The sequence below is a fragment of the Megascapheus bottae genome, chromosome 17 (assembly GCF_031878675.1).
Source record: "Megascapheus bottae isolate mThoBot1 chromosome 17, mThoBot2.hap1, whole genome shotgun sequence".
Classification (NCBI taxonomy): Eukaryota; Metazoa; Chordata; class Mammalia; order Rodentia; family Geomyidae; genus Megascapheus; species Megascapheus bottae.
This window is the reverse complement of record NC_143525.1, coordinates 29971206-29993766: the sequence shown is the minus strand read 5'-3', so window position 1 is coordinate 29993766 and position 22561 is coordinate 29971206. Positions and strand designations below refer to the sequence as shown.

General features: G+C 43.8%; 1 protein-coding gene across 1 annotated transcript in view; it reads right to left on the bottom strand.

The window, feature by feature from the left end:
- The window catches only part of Bltp2 (bridge-like lipid transfer protein family member 2), a 37342-nt gene that overhangs the window by 13703 nt on the left and 1078 nt on the right, over window positions 1-22561 (bottom strand). The window contains exons 3-25 of the mRNA XM_090350603.1: window positions 21281-21330; window positions 20845-20992; window positions 20594-20712; window positions 20305-20365; window positions 19932-20121; window positions 18897-19020; window positions 18626-18750; window positions 18345-18412; window positions 18100-18245; window positions 16569-16687; window positions 16295-16458; window positions 15895-16153; window positions 14790-14995; window positions 11420-12512; window positions 10353-10544; window positions 10013-10215; window positions 9744-9862; window positions 9414-9634; window positions 8266-8456; window positions 8051-8150; window positions 7721-7935; window positions 4717-5011; window positions 934-1091 (exon numbers count right to left, since the gene is read on the bottom strand). Coding sequence (XP_090206729.1) covers window positions 934-1091; window positions 4717-5011; window positions 7721-7935; window positions 8051-8150; window positions 8266-8456; window positions 9414-9634; window positions 9744-9862; window positions 10013-10215; window positions 10353-10544; window positions 11420-12512; window positions 14790-14995; window positions 15895-16153; window positions 16295-16458; window positions 16569-16687; window positions 18100-18245; window positions 18345-18412; window positions 18626-18750; window positions 18897-19020; window positions 19932-20121; window positions 20305-20365; window positions 20594-20712; window positions 20845-20992; window positions 21281-21330 — 4566 coding nt within the window. The remainder of the gene's footprint in view (window positions 1-933; window positions 1092-4716; window positions 5012-7720; window positions 7936-8050; window positions 8151-8265; window positions 8457-9413; window positions 9635-9743; window positions 9863-10012; window positions 10216-10352; window positions 10545-11419; window positions 12513-14789; window positions 14996-15894; window positions 16154-16294; window positions 16459-16568; window positions 16688-18099; window positions 18246-18344; window positions 18413-18625; window positions 18751-18896; window positions 19021-19931; window positions 20122-20304; window positions 20366-20593; window positions 20713-20844; window positions 20993-21280; window positions 21331-22561) is intronic.

The following is a 22561-nucleotide window of genomic DNA, read 5'->3' as shown; positions in this document are numbered from 1 at the left end:
CTGGTTCACTAAATAAACCTCCTTGGTTTAGACATCAGAGTGATTATACACCATGCGAAAGTGAATGTTTTTGCAGCTCTATCCACCCATTCTTTAGAGTGGTGGTTCACATCTGTTATCCCAGTATTCAAGAAATTTGAGATAAATTTCAGCTACATAATGGAACCTTATGTCAAAAAAAAAAAAAGCTACTCAAAGCCAGGCGTGGTGGCTCATGCCTGATGATCATGGTTCAAAGCCAGCCTGGGCGCCAGAAAACCTGAAGTGGCACTGTGGCTCAAGGAGTAGGGTGGCAGCCTTGAGCTGAAGATCTCAGGGACAACACCCAGGCCCAGAGTTCAAGTCTCATGACCAAGAAAAAAAAAGCTACTCGGAAAGCTGAAATCTGGTCAGGCGCCAGTGTCTCACATTTATAATCATAGCTACTCAAGAAGCTGAGATTTGAGAATCACAGTTCAAAACCACCCCTAGCTACTCAGGAGGCTAAGATCTGAGGCTAGTTCAAAGTCAGCCCAGGCACTAAAGTCTGTGAGTCTTTTATCTCCAATTAACCACTAAAATACCAGAAGTGGTGTGGCTCAAAGTGGTAGAGTTCTAGTGTTGAGCTGAAGAGTCCAGGACAGTGCCAAGGCCCAGAGTTCAAGGCCCATAACTGACCCCCCCACAAAAAAAAAGGTGAGATCTGAAGATCACAATTCAAAGCCAGCCTGAACAGGAAAGTCAAGACTCTTAGCTACACTAAAAGTATCAAAAAAGCTGGAAGTGAAGTGGTGGCATAAGATTACTAGCCTGGAGCAAAAACAAATCAAGCACAGCACCCAGGCCTTGAGTTCAAGCCCCAGGACTGGCATTTAAAAAAAAAAAAGGAGGGCAGGTAGGACAAGCAATATGATAACTATCTACCAATAGTAGGGTGCTCTGTAAAAAAGGTACCTGGCAGTTGACTAGCTCAATAAGGCAGTTCCGGTTGTATATGTCATCCGTCTGGCAGGCAGCAATGCCACACAATTGATCACTCATACCTGACTCCTCTTCTGTGAATACCACAAACCTATCTGTTTCTTCAATTAGCTTCTGTAACATGTAAGCACCTGAAACAGTAAATGAGGAAAGGTCATTTTGAAAGTAAAAGAAAGGCCAGGAATATGGCCTAGTTGTACAGTGCTTGCCTAGCATGCATGAAGTATTGGGTTCAATTCCTTGGTACACATAAACAGAAAAAGCTAGAAGTGGTGCTGTGGCTCAAGTGGTAGAGCTCTAGCCTTAAGAAAGTGCAAGGACAGGACCAACATCCTGAGTTCAAGCCCCATGACTGGCAATAATAACAATAACAACAACAACATTAATAGACATATGTAGGGCCAAACTGACCTTCCTTCTCAATTTCTCCGGCCACATAAGGACTAAGATACATCCCACCTTAAATTCTAGTCTAATCCACTATTCCCACTTTTGAGTCCCAAAGGTAAAATTAGAACTGGCATTTCATTTTCCTTTCAGTGTTAATAAAAATAACAGATTCAGTAATAGAACCAGAAGTGCTGGGTAAGTGACAGTATTTTTCTCTCTTAGGCAAAAAAAAAAAAAAAACCCCAAATCTGTGTGTGTGTGTGTGTGTGTGTGTGTGTGTGTGTGTGTGTGTGTGTGTGTGTCTGTGTCTGTGTGTACACATGCATGCGCGTGTGAGCGATCTGGTCCTAGAAGTTCTAGGCCTAAGCACTGTCCCCGAGCTTTTGTGTTCAAGGCTAGAACTTTACCACTGGAGGCACACCTCCACGTTTTTGGTGGTTAACAGAGAGAAGAGTTTCATAACTTTCCTGCCAAGGCTCATGAGAGAAGAATCTCAAAACTTTCCTGCCAAGGCTCATGCCTGTAATCCTAGCTATTCAGGAGGCTGAGATCTGAGGATCAAGGTTCAAAGCCAGCCGGGGAAAGACTTTAAGACTTTTATCTCCAGTTAATCACTAGAAAAGGGGAAGTAGGGCTGTGGCTCCAGGGTTTGGGTAGTAGCCTTGAGCTGAAGAGCTCAAGGACAATGCCCAGGGTCAGCTCAGGGACAGCACCCAGGCCCAGAGTTCAAGCCCCATGATCCACCAAACAAACAAACAAACCAACAAAAACTGTTCTCCAGGGCACCGGAGGTTCACTCCTTGTAATCCTAGCTACTCAGGATGCTAAGATCTGAGGATCAAAATTCAAAGCCAACCAGCGCACAAAAGTCTATGAAACTCTTTTTTTTTTTTTTTTTTTTTTTTTTTTGGCCAGTCCTGGGCTTGAGCTCAGGGCCTGAGCACTGTCCTTGGACTTTTTCAAGGCTAGAGCTCTACCACTTGAGCCTCAGCACCACTTCCGGCTTTTTTCTATGTATGTGGTACCGAGGAATCGAACCCGGGTCTTCATGCATGCTAGGCAAGCACTTTAACCACTAGGTCAAACTCCCGGCCCTCTATGAAACTCTTATCTCCAATTAACCACCAGAAAACTGAAGTGATACTGTGGCTCAAGTGGTAGGGCACTAACCTTAAGCTGAAGAGCTCAAGGCCCAAAGTACAAAGGCAGAAAAGCAGATTGTTCACTATTCTTTTTTTTTTTTTCCGGCCAGTACTGGGCTTGGGCTCAGAGCCTGAGCACTGTCCTTGGACTTTCCCAAGGCTAGAGCTCTACCGCTTGAGCCACAGCATCACTGCTGGCTTTTTTCTAGTACCGAGGAATCGAACCTGGATCTTAGTGCATGCTAGACAAGCACTCTACCACTAGGCCAAACTCCCGGCCCCTCACTATCCTTTAAACACAATGACCTTTTCTAATTACATTTCTAAGTTATTCCCTCTACACTGATTATTCTTCCTCCTCATTTCTCTATATGGTTCAAACTATTAGGCTCTTTACAGGGTCCAGTTCAAATCCTACTTCCTCATAAATCATTCCTTAATCACCTTCCCTCCTTCATTTCAACCAGAAACAACTATTATATTCTTAAATTTCTTTCTTGTTTCTTTTCACTCTGCTCAAATAAACTTGCATTACTTTGAAGGTGGTATTCCCCCTCATCTTCCCTTGCCTGTTGATGTCTTATTTATCTTCTCTTTCTTTTTGGTTAGTTATGGAGCTTGAACTCAAGGTCTGGGCACCGTACCTGTGCTTTTATTTTTTTTGCCAGTCCTGGGCTTGGGCTCAGGGCTTGAGCACTGTCCTTGGACTTTCTCAAGGCTACCACTCTACCACTTGAGCCTCAGCACCACTTCTGGCTTTTTGCTATGTGTGGTACCGAGGAATCGAACCCGGGTCTTCGTGCATGTTAGGCAAGCACTCTACCACTAGGCTAAATTCCCGGCCTACCTGTGTTTTCTTTGCTCAAGGCTAGCACTATTCCACTTTGACCACTTCTGATTTTCTGGGGGATAACTGTAAAATAGAATCCTGTGGAACTTCCTCCCCAGGCTGGCTTCCAATCATAATCCTCGGATCTCAGACTCAGATCTCAACCTTTTGAATAGCTAGGATTATAGGCATAAGCCCACATCAATTTTCATCTTACATCCATTATCATCCTCTGTCTGAGACCATTCTAGACTTAACACTAAAATACTTCCTTCCCATTGCATTTAGTATATTTGAACATTCCTATAAAACCTTTTCATAATAATATAGTTCACATATCTTTTCTCCTCCTAGTTTCTGAGCTTTCACTTACAGTTGTATACTCAATGTCTATGGTCATGTCTGATGCATTATTGACCCTCTGTAAAACTAAAATCAACCTTCGAATGAATGAACAGTAATTACATGAACTAATCATAGCTTAGCCAGAGCTAAAAAATTTGTTGATGCAAGTTCAATGTTTTACATTTTTATCCCTTACTGAATTCAGAGCAATGCTTTGTACCTAGTACTTACTTCATTGGCTAACCACATTATTACTATTTTGTGTGTGTGTCGGGGGTGGGGAGGGAAGTGCTCATGGGGCTTGAACTCTGGGTTTAGGCACTGCTCTACCCCTGGAGTCACAGCCTCACTTCCCCTTTTCTAGTGATTAACTGGAGATAAGAGTCTCACATGCCTGGGCTGGCTTTGAACCACAAACCTCAGCCTCCTAAGTAACTAGGATTACAGGTGTGAGCCACCACACCAGGCTTACCACATTAATTTCTTGAAATAAGAAATAGGGCCAGTGGCAGTGACAGAGTGCTTGCCTAGCATGTACAAAGACCTGGATTCGATTCCTTGGAACCACATACATAGAAAAGCCACAAGTGGTCCTGTGGCTCAAATGGTAGAGCTCTAGCTTTGAGGAAAGTCCAAGGACAGTGCTCAGCCCCGAGTTCAAGCCCCAGGACTGAATTTTTTAAAAAAAGAAAGAAAAGAAATAGGACCAGTGGTATACCTCAGTGGTAGAGCATTCATCTAGTATTATTTACAAGAATCTGGGTTTTAAACTGTACTGTAAAAACTGAACAACCAAAACATGAAACAATTCTCTAACCTTACTCATCCTGTTTTCATCCCAGCTCTCTTTCTTATCCTCTTCTCTTGGCCACAGGATCCAACCTTTTAATGCTCCTATATCATTAATTTAAAATACCTACGTGACTTAATATAGAAGCATAATAGTTTCATCTCTACATCTAGATGGATCCAGCCATGACTCAAGACTTTTACAAGCCCTTCTCAAACCCCACGCCTGTTTGTCCAAACGTAACCGCATTGTCAGCCTACCTCCTGATGACCCCTTGTCAGGGTGTCCACTGAAGTTAGGAGTGTTGACATGAGGTGGGACTGGGTCACTACTTGGAACACCTCGCTTTGGTTTTTTCGCTGACATCTGAGGGTCAATCTTTAAGCCCTTCAGGGCCTCAGTAGAGAGATTACGTTTGAGTACAGCAGCCTTTTTGTAGCCATCATACAATCCAAAAGCAATGTCTCGGTTGGTGGTTGTCCAGGAAATTCGTAAATCTACCAAGTATAGCTGGTGTGTATGAAAGGCAGGATCTCCACCTCGAGTAGAGAGCTCCTAAGAAATGGAAAAGAACTTCAAGGAGAGCTGGATAAACATTTCCACAATTGCTTCGGTACTGCACATGAGAAGAGACAAGCTTCTCAAATAAGGAGTCGCTAGTGGAAGAGAAAGAAAATCCTGGAGAAGAAAAACTACGCAGTCTTGGCAGATATACTACATTACATTCTAACTATATTTAACACGTTTTTTTTGTTGTTGTTGGTATTGGGCTTGAACTCAGGGCTTGCCCCTGAGCTTTTTTATGTTCAAGGCTAACACTCTACCACTGCAGCCACAGCTCCACTTTCGGCTTTTTGTGGTTAGAGTTAAAAGTCTCACAGACTTTCCTGTCCAGGCTTTCTTTGAACCATGATCTTCAGATCTGCTCCCAGGCAGCTAGGATTACAGGTATTATCCAGTAACACCTAACTAAATGACAGAATTTTAAAACAATTTTTAGAGAAAATTTTTTAATTAAACTGGTTATTGTAGTAACAAGCTAGTAATCCCCCACCACTTTATAAGCAGAATAGTGTTGAATGCCAGCCTAGAATATATACATAGTAAGATCCTGTCTTAAGAAAATAAACAGGGGGTTCAGGAGTTTGGCCTAGTGGTAGAGTGCATGCCTAGCATGCATGAAGACCCGGGTTTGATTCCTTGGTACCATATACATAGAAAAAAGCCAGAAGTGGTTCTGAGGCTCAAGTGGTAAAGCTCTAGCCCTGAGAAAGTCCAAGGACAGGCTCAGGCCCTGAGCTCAAGCCCAGGGCTGGCAAAAAAAAAAGAAAAGAAAAGAAGCAGGCGTTAGGAGTTTGACCTAGTAGTAGACTGCTTGCCTAGCATGCATAAAGACCTGGGTTTGATTCCTCAGTACCACATACATAGAAAAAAACCAGCAGTGGTGTTGTGCCTCAAGTTGTAGAATGCTAGCTAGCCTTGAGGAAAAAGCCCAAGGACAGTGCTCAGGCCCTGAGTTCAAAGCCCAGGACTGGTTAAAAAAAGAAAAAAAAAAGAAAGAAAAAGAAAAGAAGGAAGGGAAAATAAGCAGGCAGAGCCAGGCATGGTGGCTCATACCTGTAATCCTGGTGAAAGTCGGTGAGGCTCTTACCCCCAATTAACCACCCAAAAACCAGAAGTGGCACTGGGGCTGAAGGGATAGGGCAGCCTTGAGCTGAAGAGCTCAGGGACAGTGCCCAGGACCAGAGTTCAAGACCTACAACATATAAATAGACAGACAGACAGCGCCGTTGACTCACGCCTGTAATCCTAGCTACTTGGGAGCTAAGATCTGAGGATCCGAGGTTCAAAGCCAACCCAGCACGAAAGTCTGTGAGACTCTTACCTCCAATTAACCACAAAAAGCTGAAAGTGGAGCTGTGACTGCAATTGTAGAGTGCTAGCCTTGAATATAAAACAGCTCAGTGACAGTGCCCAAGCCCTGAGTGGGTGGCTGGCCCTACTGCCAGTGGCTCACGCCTATAATCCTAGCTACTCAGGAGGCTGAGATCTCAAGATTGCGGTTCAAAGCCAGGCTGGGCACTAAAGTCCCTAAAGACTGTGAGACTCTTATTTCCAATTAGCCACAAGAAAACCGAAAGTGGTGCTGTGGCCAAGGGATAGGATGGTAGCCTTGAGCTGAAGAGCTCAGGGACAGTACCCAGGCTGAGTTCAAGCCCCACAACCAACCAAAAAAAAAAAAAAATTAATGACATACATGACATACATACTTGGAATATAGTTAGCCTAAAATGTGGTCTGAATTGTGTGCCCCTGAATTCAGGTTCAAGCCCTAATCCTCAATGTAATTAGGTTTAAATGGGGACGTGAGGATGGGGCCCTCATAATAGGATTAGTGCTCTTTTTGTGGGTTTTTTTTGTGTGTGTTGGTCCTAGGGGTTGAACTCAAGAGTTTGGCCAGTGTCTTTGAGCTTTTTATACATATATATTTTTGGGTGGTGGGTCAGTGGTGGGGCTTGAACTCAGTCTGTCCCTGAGCTCTTCAGCTCAAGGCTAGCATTCTATCACTTTGAGCCACAGGGCCACATCTAGTTTTCTGGAAGTTAATTGGAGATAAGAGTCTCATGGAGTTTGTGCCTGGGCTGCCTTTTTTTTTTTTTTTCTGGTTATTCCTGGGGCTTAAACTCAGGGCCTCGGCAATGTCCTTGAACACATTTTCCTCAAGGCTAGCATTCTGCTACTTGAGCCACTTCTGGCTTTTTCTGTGTATGTGGTACCAAGGAATTGAACCCAGGGCTTCATACCTGCTAGGGTAGCACTCTACCACTAGGCTATGCTCACCCCACACCCCCGCCCCCTTGCTGGCTTTGAACCTTGATCCTCAGATCTCAGGCTCCTAAGTAGCTAGGATTACAGGTGTGAGCCACCAGCACCCAGCATTTTTTTTTTTTTTTTTGCTCTACTTTCAGCTTTTTTTTTTAATCTCATGTACGTTCTTGCCCAGGTTGGCCCCGAATCATGATCCTCAGCTGTCAGCCTCCTGAGTAGCTAGGATTATAGGCATGGGCCACTAGTGCACAATTCAGATTAATGCTCTTATAAGAAGAGATACCAGAACCCAAGATGGAGGGCAACTACCTGAAAGCCAGAGATAATCCCCACTAGAACCTGAACATGGGGCAGCAAGCCTTCAGTAGTTTATAGTATTGTTCAAGCAGAGAATGATACTTAAAGTAACTAAGGTAATAGACTGTAAATTAATACCTCCTCAGCTATTCGACTGCAGTGTCGATTGCTGTGTCGTTGGTAGGTGAGGGAAGACAGGCTCAGCAGGTGAGTCTTTGTTACCAAGGGATCAAGGCAGTGATCAGTATTTTCTTCAGAGGGCGAGGCCATCAGGTGAACAGTCACCTGACTTAGGTCACTGACCATCTGAGTCACACTCCAGTCAGAAATGAGGCGCCGCATCACTGTGCCCGCTGTGAAAAGGAAGCAGAGTCCATGCAGAGAAGTATGGAAGGAAAAAGACCAAAGAGAAATAGGAAAAAGGTAAGGAACAGGCTAGGAGACTATAAAAGGAAAGACTGATCTTACCTTGAGGAACAAGCCGCTGAGTCCCCCGAGTAAAGACATGGCCCTGACTACATTCAATCTGAATACCCCGTTGCTGGGCAAAGGAAGCCCAATAATGTACCTGCAACAAGGAAATTTAAGAATAAAGAAAGGATGGAGAGAGGAATAACTAAGGGAACTGATTATGAGAAGATAGGAAAACAGGAAAGGGGGACAAAAGATGTCAAGAGCCTGACCTGAAGCTGAGGGAAAAGTGCAGTATAGGAAAGCTGCTTGTAGTGCTGGCCAAGCTTTTTCTTGCTGGGTTTCAGGTTATTGAAGAGCTTCCCCCGACAGATAGGTCTTGTGACACTAGTCCAAGTTGCCCAAAAGTTTTGCATCCAGCGCAGAGTACTACTATATAGCAGAATTCGGGGCTGGGATATTGCTTGAAAGGGAAAAATACATGTATCTGAACACACAAGTGAAGCTAAGAGTTTCCCTAGCTTCAGGTTTTAGATGCTTAAAGCTTACCTACCTAGTCTCATAGTCACCACCCACAGCAAGGAGCTTTGCTATCTGAATGTTTGTCCTCCTCAAATTCTCATGTTGGAAATCCTAAATCCCTAGGTGAAGGTATTAAAAAGCGGGCTTTCTGGAAATGGGGCTATGATTCAAGTGGTAGAAACCCAGCTTTGAGCATGAAAGCTCTAGGGACAGTGACCAGGCCCTGAGTTCAAGCCCCAGGACTAACACACACACACACACACACACACACACACACACACGGCTTTTTTTGACGTAGTTAGAACATTAGGGAAGAGACTTCTCAAAAGAAATTACATATGAAGCCCAAGAGAATCCATTAGTTCCATGTACTATGTGAGTATACAACAAAAAGGTGCCATTTATAAGGCTGAGATGTTGGCCTAGTGGTACAGTGCTTGCCTAGCATGCACAAAGACCTGGGTTGGATTCATCCATACTACATACAATGGGGAAAAAAAAAGGCCAAAAAGTGGTGCTGTAGCTCAAGTGGTAGAGCTCTAGCCTTGAGAAAGACCAAGGACAGGGTTCAGGTTCTGAATTCAAGCCCCAAGACCAGCAAAAAAAAAAAAAGGGTGCCATCTATGAGGGTTGTATTCCAGATTGAATATTAGAACCTCAATCTTGAACATTCCAGACTCCAGAATGTGAGAATCAAATGTCTTCTGTTCATTAGCCACCCAAATTATAATAGTATAGTAGTCCAAAAAATTAGTAACCCTCTAAGGGAAAAAAAGACCTAACCAAACTCTCTTCTGGCCTTCCCTCGTGTTCTCTCTCCTTCCTTCAAGCTCCAGTCCTCAGCGTCCAAGCCCATCCTTAAGCCCTTCCTCCCCATTACCCCAGGTCCAAGCCTCACTTCCGCTGTGCCGAGTCAGATCCATTTTGATGGAGAGATTGAGGTTCTCAGATCGAAAGGCCCGGTAGGAGTCATGGAGCTGGCCCAGGGGTACCTCAGGCAGGAACTCTGGGGCCCTCAGAGTGACACTGTGGTGATCATGAGGGTTCCCATGGCACAGCCACTGCAGGTCCAGCGTCATGTAGAGGTCAGGCAGGTAAAGGAAGCAGCAGTCGTCATACCTGCCTCACAACGGAGCCCCAGCCCTCAATGACCTGGTCATTTACTTCCCCTCTCCCTCCACCCTGAGTCTCCCACCCTGTTGAGGCTCCAACCCTTTATTCCACTCACTTAGAGGCTGTTCTCACGTTGACATCCAAGTCACCTTTGAACACAAACTGACCAGGTTTCCAATGAAAAGAAAGGTGGCTCCATTCCCAGTGCATGTTTTCAGTTGTATTGTATGGGTCCTATAACCACCCCCAAGAACATGGTGAGGTACGGGTACAAATACCGTTTCCATCTCTCAAATCAGGACTTCCTCTCATTCCCCCAAATGCTATACAAGTCCCAATCATATCATTATCCTAACAAGAAAATGATTCCGTGGGACATCTCACCTCAGTAGCCAGCTGATGCAGGTTTGCCTGTTCAATGTCCATGTGCCAATCCCCATGGAAAAGAAGGCGGCTCTTGTCCCACCAGGGCAATGGTGGACTAGGGTCAGCTGAGGGCTTGGTCAAGAGGTCCACACATTGGCCAATCAGTGTCCAGGCTGGATCCCAACATGGGCCCCATACCACTGTATACTGGAAGATTTCCGCTGGGATAGAGAAACAAAGGTAATAGGTTATGATACAACTTCACCCTCCTCTCCCTCCACCCCAAAAGATCTCCATTTACCACCCACCTCAGCCACCACAAATGTCTTTCAGCTAAACCAAGTGTCCCTCTACTCACAGTGAAAGTCATGGTAGAACTTGAGTGGTGGCATATTCCTTTCTACTGCCACATTACCCCACGGAAGCCCCAAGTGTAGGATCTGACGTCGACGGGAGCAAGGTTGACCGCTCTGCTCAGTGCCCACAAGTCGACCCATAAGCCGCCAATCTCGAATCTCAAACAGGTACCGTGGGTAGTCTCTGATCCGAACTGTTGTTACAGGGAATACACAATGGCTATTCAGTGACTGTCTTAGCAGTCTCAGTGTCTTGGGCACTAATTTTCTTTGCCACTTTTACCCATCCACCTTCAGTCAACTGTGAGATGAAGGCTAGCAGTGGCAAAGTAGGAAAGCTTTGTATAGAAGACCACAGACAGGGCTGGGAGTCTGGCCTAGTGGTGGAGTGCTTGCCTAGCATGCACGAAGACCCCTCAGTACTATATACATGGGGGGAAAAAAAAGCTAGAAATGGTATGTGGCTCAAGTGGTAGAGCTCTAGCCTTGAAGAGAGCCCAAGGACAGCACTCACGCCCTGAGTTTGAGCCCCAAGACTGGGGAAAAAAACAAAAAAAACAGGTCATAAACACCCTAGAGAAGGTGGTAAAGGGCACAGAGATGTAAGAGCCACAATAACCTTAAAGATGAGTAGTATAAAGACAGGCGCTGGTGGCTTACACCTGTAAATTCTAGCTACTCAGGATGCTGAAATCAGAAGATTGTGATTCAAAGCCCACCTGGGCAAGAAAGTCCAACAGACTCTTATCTTCAATTAACTACCAGAAAACTGGAAGTGGTGCTGTGGCCCAAAATGGTAGAGTGCTAGCCTTGAGCAAACAAACTCAGGGACATCACCCAGGCCTCAAGTTCAAACCCCATGACTGACCAAAAAAAAAACAGAAACAATTCTAGCTGTCCTCTTATGTCAGCCACACAGTTTCAGGGTGAAATTTAAGAACAAACAAAGGGAAGGGGAGCCTATCTATCCCACTGCACTCACTCCAAAAGAACCACAATTCCTGATAGAAACTTTTCTCATTTGTAATCACCAACAGCATGCACCACAAATAAGGAAAGCATTACTTACCCAGAAAAGTCTTAACATTGCATTTGAGCATGCGACACCACTGAATGACAAGATCGATTCCTTCAGCAGGAAAAGGGCTTCCTGGATCAAGCTCTTGAACCTGCTCTAGCACACGCTCAGGTCCATGGAAAGAGGCATCTGCCAGAGCCACGAGCTCTAGCCCTGTCAGGCTCCAAGTGAGTAGTGCTCGGCGCATGGGTGTGTTGCCATAGAGACGACGGGATCGCTGGATGTAGATTTCAATGTTTTTGCGTTCTAAAGAGGCATAGAGCTCCTCAATTTTTCGAGCAGGCAATAATTCTCCATGCTGCTTTCGAAGGGCAGCTACTTTGGCATCCAACAGTTGCAGCCTTTTGGCACTTTCTTTACTTTCATCCTTCATCAGTTCATAGTTATCATGAAGTTTCACCTCAAAAATGTCATCCAGAAAAACCCATGAGAAGTGCTGAACCTTCACGAGTAGATCAGGTGGGAGTGGGGCGGGGCTTGGAGAGGCCCAAACATGAGTCCCTCGATGGAGCCCCTTCAGCCATTTCTGCACTCCCACAGCCTCATCCAGAGTTTGAGAGAAATCATACTGATAAGGGAACTCCACTGAGACTGAACCAAGAGAGAGGAGCCAAACACGATTTCGGAGGGTCTGCAGTGTAGGGAAGGGGTTCCGGTGGAGGATCATCTCCTCTAGCTCTGGTAACAACTGTATCTCCACCTCCTTGAAGTTGAAAATGCTATTACCATCAAAGCCAGCTGCCAACTCTGGGCAATAAGCCTGCAGTGAACCTCCATGCCGGTTCAGTGACACACTCTCTGCAGCAAGGGTAATGAACTTGTCTTCAGCTACAAAAGCTGTCAGTTTAGCTGTGTTCACTTCCAGTGTCAGGCTTAGCAGCCGCCTAGATAAAGATGACTCAGGGAGACGATCTTCTAGCTCAGAATTGGTTCTTGAAGTCTCAAATTCAAGAGATGGAACCATCTTGGGAAACATAGTAGCTCTTAGTAAGTCTCGGCACTGCAAGGTAGCTAGGACATGCTGGTACAGGTACATGTGATCTGGGGGGCTCCAGAGTAAGGTCAGTCCTGCGCCACACTGAACCTTTAGAGTACAAGAAAGACAATTTACCAGTCACCATGCCTCAGAACAGTATAGATGGCAGGGATTATTATACATGCACAACTGGCTCAAGAACCATCTCCGTCCACAAGTCTACCCTGTAATTAACCAAACTAATTACTGCCTTGCTCGGTTACCCTCAGTGCTAATATGCTGAGCTAACTCTTGTCACTTACCTTGCATTCCTCAACTCCATTCTAAATTATCTGAGAGGAAGATCCATGTGTTTTAATATTATTCTATCTACCACAGTCTATCTAGCACAGGCACTCAAACTACACTCTGCCTACTAACTATTGCAATTTGAAATGTTTCATAAACTGTTAGCATCTTGACTTATGTTACATAAGACAGCAACTGACTTACATGAAAGTGTATCTCAAGTAAGAGAATGAATCTTTGTTAAGCCTGAAATATAAAGTCAGTCTGACTAGATAATGGATAAAAAAAAGTTTCCATTTCAGAACACATAAATTCTCATAAAATCTAGTCTCTAAAAAGGAACCTCTTCAGCTGGGCTTGGTAGCTCTTGCCTGTAATCGTAGCTACTCAGGAAGCTGAGATACGAGGTTCAAAGCCAGCCCAGGCACAAAAGGACCTGAGACATTTCTCTCCAACTAATCTCTAGAAAATGGAAAGTGGAGCTTGACTCAAGGGTAGGATAGTAGCCTTGAGCTGAAGAGCTCAGGGACAGCATCCAGGCTGAGTTTAAGCCCTATGATCCATTAAAAAAAAAGGAACTTCTTTAGTTTCTAAAAGAAGGGAGAAGTCTGACAAATAAGGGGGAAAAAAAAAGTCCACTTTTTCTCTAAAAAGACCACTTATCTATTGTACTCTAAGAAATATACTGGAAAGCCTCTCAAAAATTGTGAATGCTGGGCCAGGAGTTTGGCCTAGTGGTAGAGTGCTTGCCTAGCATGCATGAAGACCAAGGCTCGATTCCTCGGTACTACATACATAGACAAGCCAGAAGTGGTGCTGAGGCTCATGTGGTAGAGTTCTAGCCTTGAGAAAATCCAAGGACAGTGCTCAGGCCCTGTGCTCAAGCGCCCAGGACTGGCAAAACAAAACGAAACAACAACAACAAAAAAATTGTGAATGCCTTCACCTTTAGAACCGTTCCAGCTTGGGCCGGGAGTTTGGCCTAGTGGTTAAAGTGCTTGCCTAGCATGCACGAAGACACGGGTTTGATTCCTTGGTACCACGTACATACAAAAAAGCCGGAAGTGGTGCTGAGGCTCAAGTGGTAGAGCTCTAGCCTTGAGAAAGTTCAAGGACAGTGCTCAGGCCGAGCACAAGCCCAGGACTGGCAAAAAAACAAACAAACAAAAAAAACCCTTCCAGCTTTCTGAGAAGCCAAAACTTCAAAAAAAAAAAAAAAAAAACCCGGTAATTACTTTTAAAAGCCTCTTATTTTTCAGAAATTTATACTGAATTACTTATAGTTGAAAGTATACACCTGGAAGCCAGGCACAAGGGCTCACGCCTGTAATCCTAGCTACTCAGGAGGCTCAGATCTGAGGACTGAGGTTCAAAGCCAGCCCAGCACTACAAAGCTCGTCAGATTCTTATCTCCAGTTAATTGCTGGAAAACCAGAAAACTGGAAGTAGCCCTGTGGCTCAGGGGTAGGATAGTAGCCTTGAGCTGAAGATCTCAGGGACAACATCTAGGCCAACCCAGGCCAAGGGGTAGAATGGTAGCCTTGAGATGAAGACCTCTTGAGACCTCAGAGACAAAGCTCAGGCCCAGAGTTCAAGTCCCAGGATCAAAAAAAAAAAAAAAAAGAAGAAGCATATGCTTGATATCTTTCCTCAAACCTGGGGTAGGACAGACTAGAGAGAGCATAGCTTAAACAAGTTGATCATAAGTTATAATTATGGAAACTGAGCACATGAAAGCTTAAGTTTCCCACACATTTGTAATTCCACACTAAAAAGTACCTGTAATGCCAGTTACTTAGGAAACCACAATTTAAAGCCAGCTAAGACAAAAAAACAGTCCACAAAACTCCCTCTCCAATTAACCAGCAAAAAACTGGACTATAGGCATGGCTCAAGTAGTAGAGTGTCAGCTGTGAGTGATGAACAAAGCAATGAAGTGAGCTTGAATCCTTGGGTTCAAACCCCCATCCTGGCAAAAATAAAATACTTGGTGCTATTTTTTCCCCACGTTTCACAACACAAGATAAACGCTGAGGAAGGCTTTAGATGGCAGAAAAACTCAGCCTAGCCTCACCTCCCAACGGACAGATACATTACCTCTAAAGAGCGGATGCTGCTGTGATAGGTAAGAGAGAGCATGGAGAGGCTGAGCACTGGAGTGGGGATGTCAGGAGCCTTGCAACAGGGTTGCATCTTCTCAGTGACTGACTTCACTAGTGCAAGAACAAGTCCTTGAATTCCCATGGTGGAGGTCTCAGCACTGCCCAGGATAGTCAGTGTGTCCAGTCGTACCTCCAAAGCACCTAATATCCAGAAACCATGTCAGTCTCGGTACTTAGCTCTCAAATGGCAACTTCTGTCCTCACCTTCCTTTCTTATTCCTCACTCTTCTTTCTTATTCCCCTTATCCTATGTTCTCCAAACCTTCCCTAAATTTATTTCTCATGTCTTAAAGAAATGTTTCCTTTATCCTCTTTAACTGTACCTAGTAAAACCAAAGAAGTTCCCTATCTCATACAAATAGTCTAGAAATACATTGTTTCCCAGAACTAAATATACTAGAAAACAAAAAGCCACATAGCCAGGTGTGGTGGGCACAGTTATAATCCTAGCACTTCAGAGATTTTGACCTAGGGAATTCAAGTTCAAGGGTAGCCTGAGCTACATAGTAAACTCAAGTCCATATTGGATCATACAGCAAAACACTGCCTTGAGGGGAAAAAAAATGCTATATATCTCATTCTCTTTAATATCAAAGCTAGGTGATTTTCTTATATGTTTTACTTGATATGTATTTTTCGTAAATCTTTTTTTTTTTTTTTGAGTCATGAGGCTTGAACTCAGCCTGGGCCCTGTCCCAGAGCTCTTCAGCTCAAAGCTACTGCCCTACCCTAGAACCAAGCCCCACTTCCCGTTTTCTAGAGGTTAATTGGAGATAAGAGTCTCAGGTCCTTTTGTGCCTGGACTGGCTTTGAACCTTGATCCTCAGATCTCAGCCTCCAGAGTAGCTAGGATTACAGGCGTGAGCTGGCTCATAAGTCCTTAAAATAGCATGAAGCTCAATAGTTTTACAGGACTTTCAGTATGACTTCAATGTAAAAAAAAATCCAGATAATTACCTTCCTCAAATGAGGAGACTGAACAGCACAGCATAATCTGCTTAGTTTACCCACATCAGCACAGACCCTCCTGTTCCACTTACCAACCAAGGCAGAAAGAGTAAACAAATTCATGTCTTCCACCTTCAAGTCCACCTTCCACAGTAAAGTCACAGACTCCCCAAATGAAGACTCTCTACAGACAGCTGACTTCCCAGATTGTGGATTCATCAAAGATAAGATACGAGATAGACATTGAGCACAGGTATCTGAAGCTTCTACTTGAAGTCCTCGGATGGTACAATCAAGAAAGAGGGTATCTGATTGGGTGCTGGACAGGCCAAGTGGCTGATTATAGCTACCCTAGGAAAGAAGCAGAAGGACTCCATTGAATGCATGCTCACAGAATTTTGTCATACTCTCATTTATCATACTATCAAGACAATATTCAGTGTTCTAAAGCATGTCAGGACAGGCATATATGGACCCCTAGCCTCTACCTACCTGTAGCGTGAAGGAGTCCAGGACAAGCGCTTCACCCCAAACATGCATATTGGGGGGATGTGGTGCCCGCTGAATGTGGGAGTCACTGCCCACACGCCAGCACAGGTGATCCACAGTTAGGACACTCCTCTGATGGATACTTTGTGGCCTGAGGTGCTGGTAATCTTTTTTAAAAAGATGAGAAAGAGAATTTCTCTGAGCCACAGTGGCCATTAATTAGGCCTCGCTCCACTAAAGAACAAATTCTTATTTATTTTCCATCCTATAGTCTTACCCAGAGAAATGGAATTGAATCCCAAGGCAAAAGGTGGTGTATCTCCAAGCTGAATGGAAATGTTGACATTGGAGATGGAAGTGCTAAAGATGATGGGAGCCAGAATCTGGGGGAAAATTCTACACAAGAACAAGACATCATTGACAAGAAGTAATTGCAACTTCCTAGCAAAGGACAGATTCCCAAAGCTCTCAAACCAAGGTGAGGCACTCTACCACTAGGCCAAACTCCTGGCCAATGATTATATATTTTTAATAATTCTCAGAATGAACTATAAAAGGCTAAGCTTGTAAGCTTGCTGTTAGTCCCAACAGTAATTTGCAGGAACCCCAGAAAAACATGATGTTGAACATGAAATTGCAATTTTCACAGCCGAACTTCAGTACTATCACGATTTTTTTTTCCTTTTTCCTTTTCTTTTTATTTTTTTGGTGCCAGCACAACACTGGGGCTTGAACTCAGTGCTTCAGACTCCTGCTCAGTTTTTGTTGTCATTGTTTTCGGGAGGGTCAGGGGGCTTGAACTCTGAGCCTGGGCACTGTCCATGAGTTCTTCAGTTCAAGGCTATTGCCCCTACCCTTGAGTCACACAGTCTTACTTCCCATTTTCTTCAGATTAATTGGAGATAAGAGTTTCATGGCTTTGTAGTGCCCAGGCTGGCTTTGAACCATGATCATCAGATCTCAGTGTCCAGAGTATATAGATTACAGGTGTGAGCCACCTTACCCAGCTTTCCTGCTGTTTTTTTTTTCATTCACTGCTACTACTCTACCTATTAAGTCACACTTCCACTACCAGTTTTTTCCTAAACAGGAGGTAGGAATCTCATGCACAAATCTGTCTGCTTGAGCTGAGTTTGAATCTTGATCCTCAAAATTCTCAGCCTTCCAAGCAGCGAGGACTATAGACATGAGCCATCAGGACCTGGCTTATGACTTGATCTACTACAACCAAGAAGCATCACTTTCAAGCCATTGACCTTAAGTCCTTTGTGCAATACAATGTAAGATTGCTTTGTAGATCTAATACGAACACCTAATAACCTAAGGTAGATAAGACAAGACACAGTTTATAATTTAAGTTCAACAGATGTTAGTTTTCTATAAGGCACTGTGGGAACTGAGAACACACAAAAAAAGGACATCTTGTTGCCATCAAAGAGTCTAATCTGGGGGCCGGAGTGTAGCCCGGTGGTAGAGCACGCGCCTAGCACGCACAAAGTCCTGTTCAATTCCTCAGTACCACAAACACAGGAAAGGCTGGAAATGGCACTATGACTCAAGTGGCAGAGCTCTAGCCTTGAGCAAAAAGTGTCCAAGGACAGTGACCAGGCCCTAAATTCAAGCCCCAGGACTGGAAGAGAGAGAGAGAGAGAGAGAGAGAGAGAGAGAGAGAGAGAGAGAGAGAGAGAGAGAGAGGGAGAGAGAGAGAGAGAGAGAGAGAGCGCGCGCGCACGTGCGCGCGCGCGCGAGGCGGGGGGGGGGGGTGTCAATGTCCACTTGATGAATGGTAGCTTGAAAGAAAAACTGACCTCTTTTTCCTCCGCTTAAGAACAGATGAACTAGACCCTTGGGTCTCCAGTGCTAGCATTTGCAGCCAGTGAGAAAATTCCTGGTGCCGGTAATGAATAATACAAGTGTTCAAAACTAGAGATGCTGAGAAGTCAATTGTGGTCACCTGGAATATAGAAACAGAGTTCCAGTTTTATTTCTTTAGCTCATAGTGCAACAATGCAGAAAGAGCACAGAAAGTAGGATTCATGGTACCATAGCACACCTGCACACTAGCCTTGAGGGAGTTGAGGCAGACAATCCGTTGGCGACTTTGGGACAGCAACAACCCATCTGTAAGTGGCCAGAGGACAAATCAAAGGAGAACAAAGGGAGGGCAAGAGATTAAAAAAAATGCAGAGACAAAGAAAAAACAAGACTTATGTGTTAGGGCTATTTTCTCATTATGTTCCCTCCCCTTACACTAAATTAAGGAGACCACGGGAGCATAAGCCAAAGGAGTGCCTAGTCCCATCATTCTCAATAGCAATAACCCCATCCATTTACCTTCTAGCAGGAGTTCAGTGCTCATCTGTGCCATATCTGAGTTTGCTGTGAAGTTTCGAAGGGGCAGTTGATCCTCATCACGGTGGTACAGGAAGTGCAGAACCTTCAGTGTCCAAGTCAGGTGCCTGACGGAACAGAACAGATTCTGGCTTAGAAAGATGTAGAATGCCATTCTTGCTTTCTTTCTCCTCACAGTAAAGCTCAGTACAGCTGCAAAGATCTTAGCACATAGCTTGCATCACAGCCCACACTGTATCAGGAGAAACCTCACCTCTTTTGACTATTCATGGACAATACCACACTTGTATTCTCCATCTTCACTTTGACTTCATCTGGCAGCAGCTGGAGGAGGTATAGGCCAGGCAGAGTTGGCTCAGCCAAGTTTTCTGTCACTTCTGAAAACATGAATAAGCAACAAACAGGAAAGCCATCAATTTTTAACACCCTCAATTCCTCTAAGAAGCTTTGCCCTCTTCAACCAAATCCTCCTACACTATTGAGGCTAAGCAAATGACCAAGAGAAACCACAAATCAAATGTATCACAATAGTGCTTGCCTACCATGCACAAAGATCTGGGTTTGATTCCTCGGTACCACATACATAGAAAAAAGCTAGAAATGGTGCTGAAGCTCAAGTGGTAGAGCTCTAGCCTTGAGAAAGTCCAAGAATAGTGCTCAGGCCCTGAGCTCAAGGCCAGGGCTGGCCAAAAAAAAAAAAAAAAAAGTACCACAAATCTATGTAACTAATATATATTCCTCTCCAGACTCTAGAAGCAGAGTAGATTTAGGTCTAAATAATTTAAATCTAGCCAGGCATGTCTCAGGCCTGTAATCCTAGCTACTCAGAAGGCTGAGACCTGAGGATCAAGGTTCAAAGCCAGTAGACACAAAAGGACCTGAGATTCTTATCTCCAATTAACCTCTAGAAAACAGGAAGTGGGGTTTGGCTCCAAGGCAGGGCGGTAGCCTTGAGCTAAAGAGCTCAAGCCCAGAACCAGTGATAAGGCAGTCTCCTTGAGGTGAAGAGCTCAGGGACAGCCCCAAGGCCGAGTTCAAACCCCACAACCAGAAAAAAAAAAAATAATATGTGTATATATATATATATATATATATATGACATACTGTATAGTTCTAATTTATAAGATACTCAGCTCAAGGAAATGTCCTATTTCCTCTATCCTCAGGGTCAAAAGCCACAGTAACCAATGACTCACGCGGATATGTGTAATAAAACCAATTCTTTGTTTTCTTCCAAAGTAACTTCTGAGAACAAGGCAGCCAAGAAGTTTAATGATTGGTGCTTTACCTGAACAGCAAACAGGCTTGGATGTCCGGGCTGGGCCTTGACACAGTAGATGACTATGGAAGAGTCCCTCATGTAGCTCAGCATGGAGAGTCCACACATCTACAGTGACAGCTTTTAGATGCCAACTGCTAATGCCAATCTTTAGACACAGGTCCAAGGCCAATGACAGTTCCACTAGGCAGGTGTCCTCCTGGAGGGAGGATATGTTTTTTAATTATGTACAGGGAGTTTGACCACAATGATCAGGAATACTGAATATTGCCAGGGGAAATCCATAAAGACATGCAATACAGAATGTAAATTCTAAACTCCTTTATATCTTATATTCAGGAGAAACCGGAAGGAGCCATTAGAGTAACCATGGCATACTCACCAGCTGACCGCTCTTCAGAACTTTGCTGTTGATCTTGGATAAGCTCACATCACAGATTAGCCTATAAGAGGAAAAACAACAACAACATAACACTAAGGCCACTTGGCCCCTTTCCACATCATCTATCTTCAATCAAGTACTGTTTCTTAGAAGGGACAAAGTAAAAATACCTAATCCTAGCTTCTATTGCAGAGAACTTAACATTTTGATAAAGAGACTTGACATCCACTTCCCCTGAAACAACTCCAAGAATGCTATTACTACCACATCCTCTCTACCCAGCACTTACCTTTTCCCATCACTATCCAAAAGGAATCTGCTTCTACTGATTTGAATGTGCCACAAGGACTCAGAGGTAGCTACCTTAAGAACCATGATGTTTATAGCATCTACATGAATGGAAAATAGCTGGAAAGAAAATGAGCAAGGATGAGCAATAATTAACAACATCAAGGTATCACTCTTAGCATTATGCCCCCAAAATAGAAGAAAAATCTATCTGCAATTCCAAATCCCTCCCTTCAATAGAAGTAATCTCACTTGGCAGAAGATCTTCAACAAGGATGGGCTGAAGGACAGTGACTTTGGATCCACCCCAGTGTTCTGAGAAAATGGAGCAGACAGGCCAGAAACCTTCTGCAGATCCGTTCTGATGCGCACTTCTCCGAAGCACAGGGCAACATAGTGTCTGTCCAGAATAGAAACCTTACTGTCACTTGGTCCATCTCTCCCATAGCAGTCCCTTCCCAGACTTCACAAGCATTCTCCCAATCTCCCCAGAAACAGAACTCAAATCACACAGTCTCAGTAGTTGTTAGTTTCTGTCTCACAAAAGAACACTCCGACTAACATGGAATGTCTAGTAAAAACCTACCTCTTTCCTTGGACTACCAGGCCTCTGTAGAAAAAACTCATTCTTCAGATCTCAACCCCAAAATATTCACCAAGGAGAAAAGTGAGGATATAGGGTACTTACGGCAGATCATGGCTAAGGAGTTTGCTGGAAATCCACAAGTTATCAATTTCCTAAAAACAATATGGAAGAAAATGGTATATACTAGTTGCTAGGTATGCTTTATATAGCAAAAAAAAAAAAAAAAAGAAAGTTTTCTGGATCACCAAAACAGGAAGTTTTGTTCACCCTCCTATTAAATATGCTCCATTTTATTTCCACTGCTTTCTCTGTTCAGCACTGAGTATCTTGCTCTATTTCTTCTCTTAAATTAGAACAGTAAACTTTTATGTTTCTGGTTATCTTTCTTGTTTCTCTCTTATGTTCCCTGGACACTTTGTGCCCTAAAAATATTCCTTTTTACTACTGTTTTTTGAATTAACATACATGTCTGATATTAGAGGATATTATGACATTTACATATATGTACATACAAAATGTACTTTAAACAAATTAACCTCCATTATTCTCCATCTCCTCCCTCCCCCATTTTCTTAAGCTCAAAGACTCACTCTCACTTGGAATTTTCTATCATGGCTGGCACTCTACATTTGAGCCATATCTGCATTTTCCCCCATAAATATATTTTGTGCCAGTCCTGGGGCTTGAACTCAGTGCTGGCCTGCTGTCCCTGACCTTTTTTGCTAAAGGCTAGTGTTCTACCACTTGAATCACAGCTCCATTTACCGCTTTTTGGGGGGTGGGGGGATATGCTTAATTGGAAATTAAGAGTCTCAATAAATTTTCCTGCTTGGGCTAGCTTCAAACCCTGATCCTTGGATCTCATCCTCCTGAGTAGGATTATAAGCATGAATCATTGGCACCCAGTCCCAGAAACAATTTTAACTGAACAACTTGCATTAATTCCAGTGTCCCCCAACCAGCCCTAAGATTATCTCAGTAAAGCAGTAACAAGAGTGGTGTTACCCAAGTAAATCACAAGGATTTTTCTCACACATTTTAATTATCATTAGTTATCCAAGGAAGAGATTTAATACATGTATGTGAATAAGGATATTTTTTTAAGATTATTTATGTAGAGGGCTTGAGTTGCATGCCCAGTACTTCAAAGAGATTAAACAAAACAAAAAAAAGGGGGAATTAAAACTTGTAATTCAGCAGGAAATGGCAGCACAGCTTGTAATTCCAGCACTCAGCAGACTGAAGCAGAATTCAAGGTCAGTCTGGGTTACATGGCTCACTCCAGGCTGACCTAAACTAAAAAACAAGACCCTCTCTCAAACAAAATAAAAACAAGTTGAAACTCAATTGGATCAACCTACCCCTCCCCTTCCCCCCAAAAAA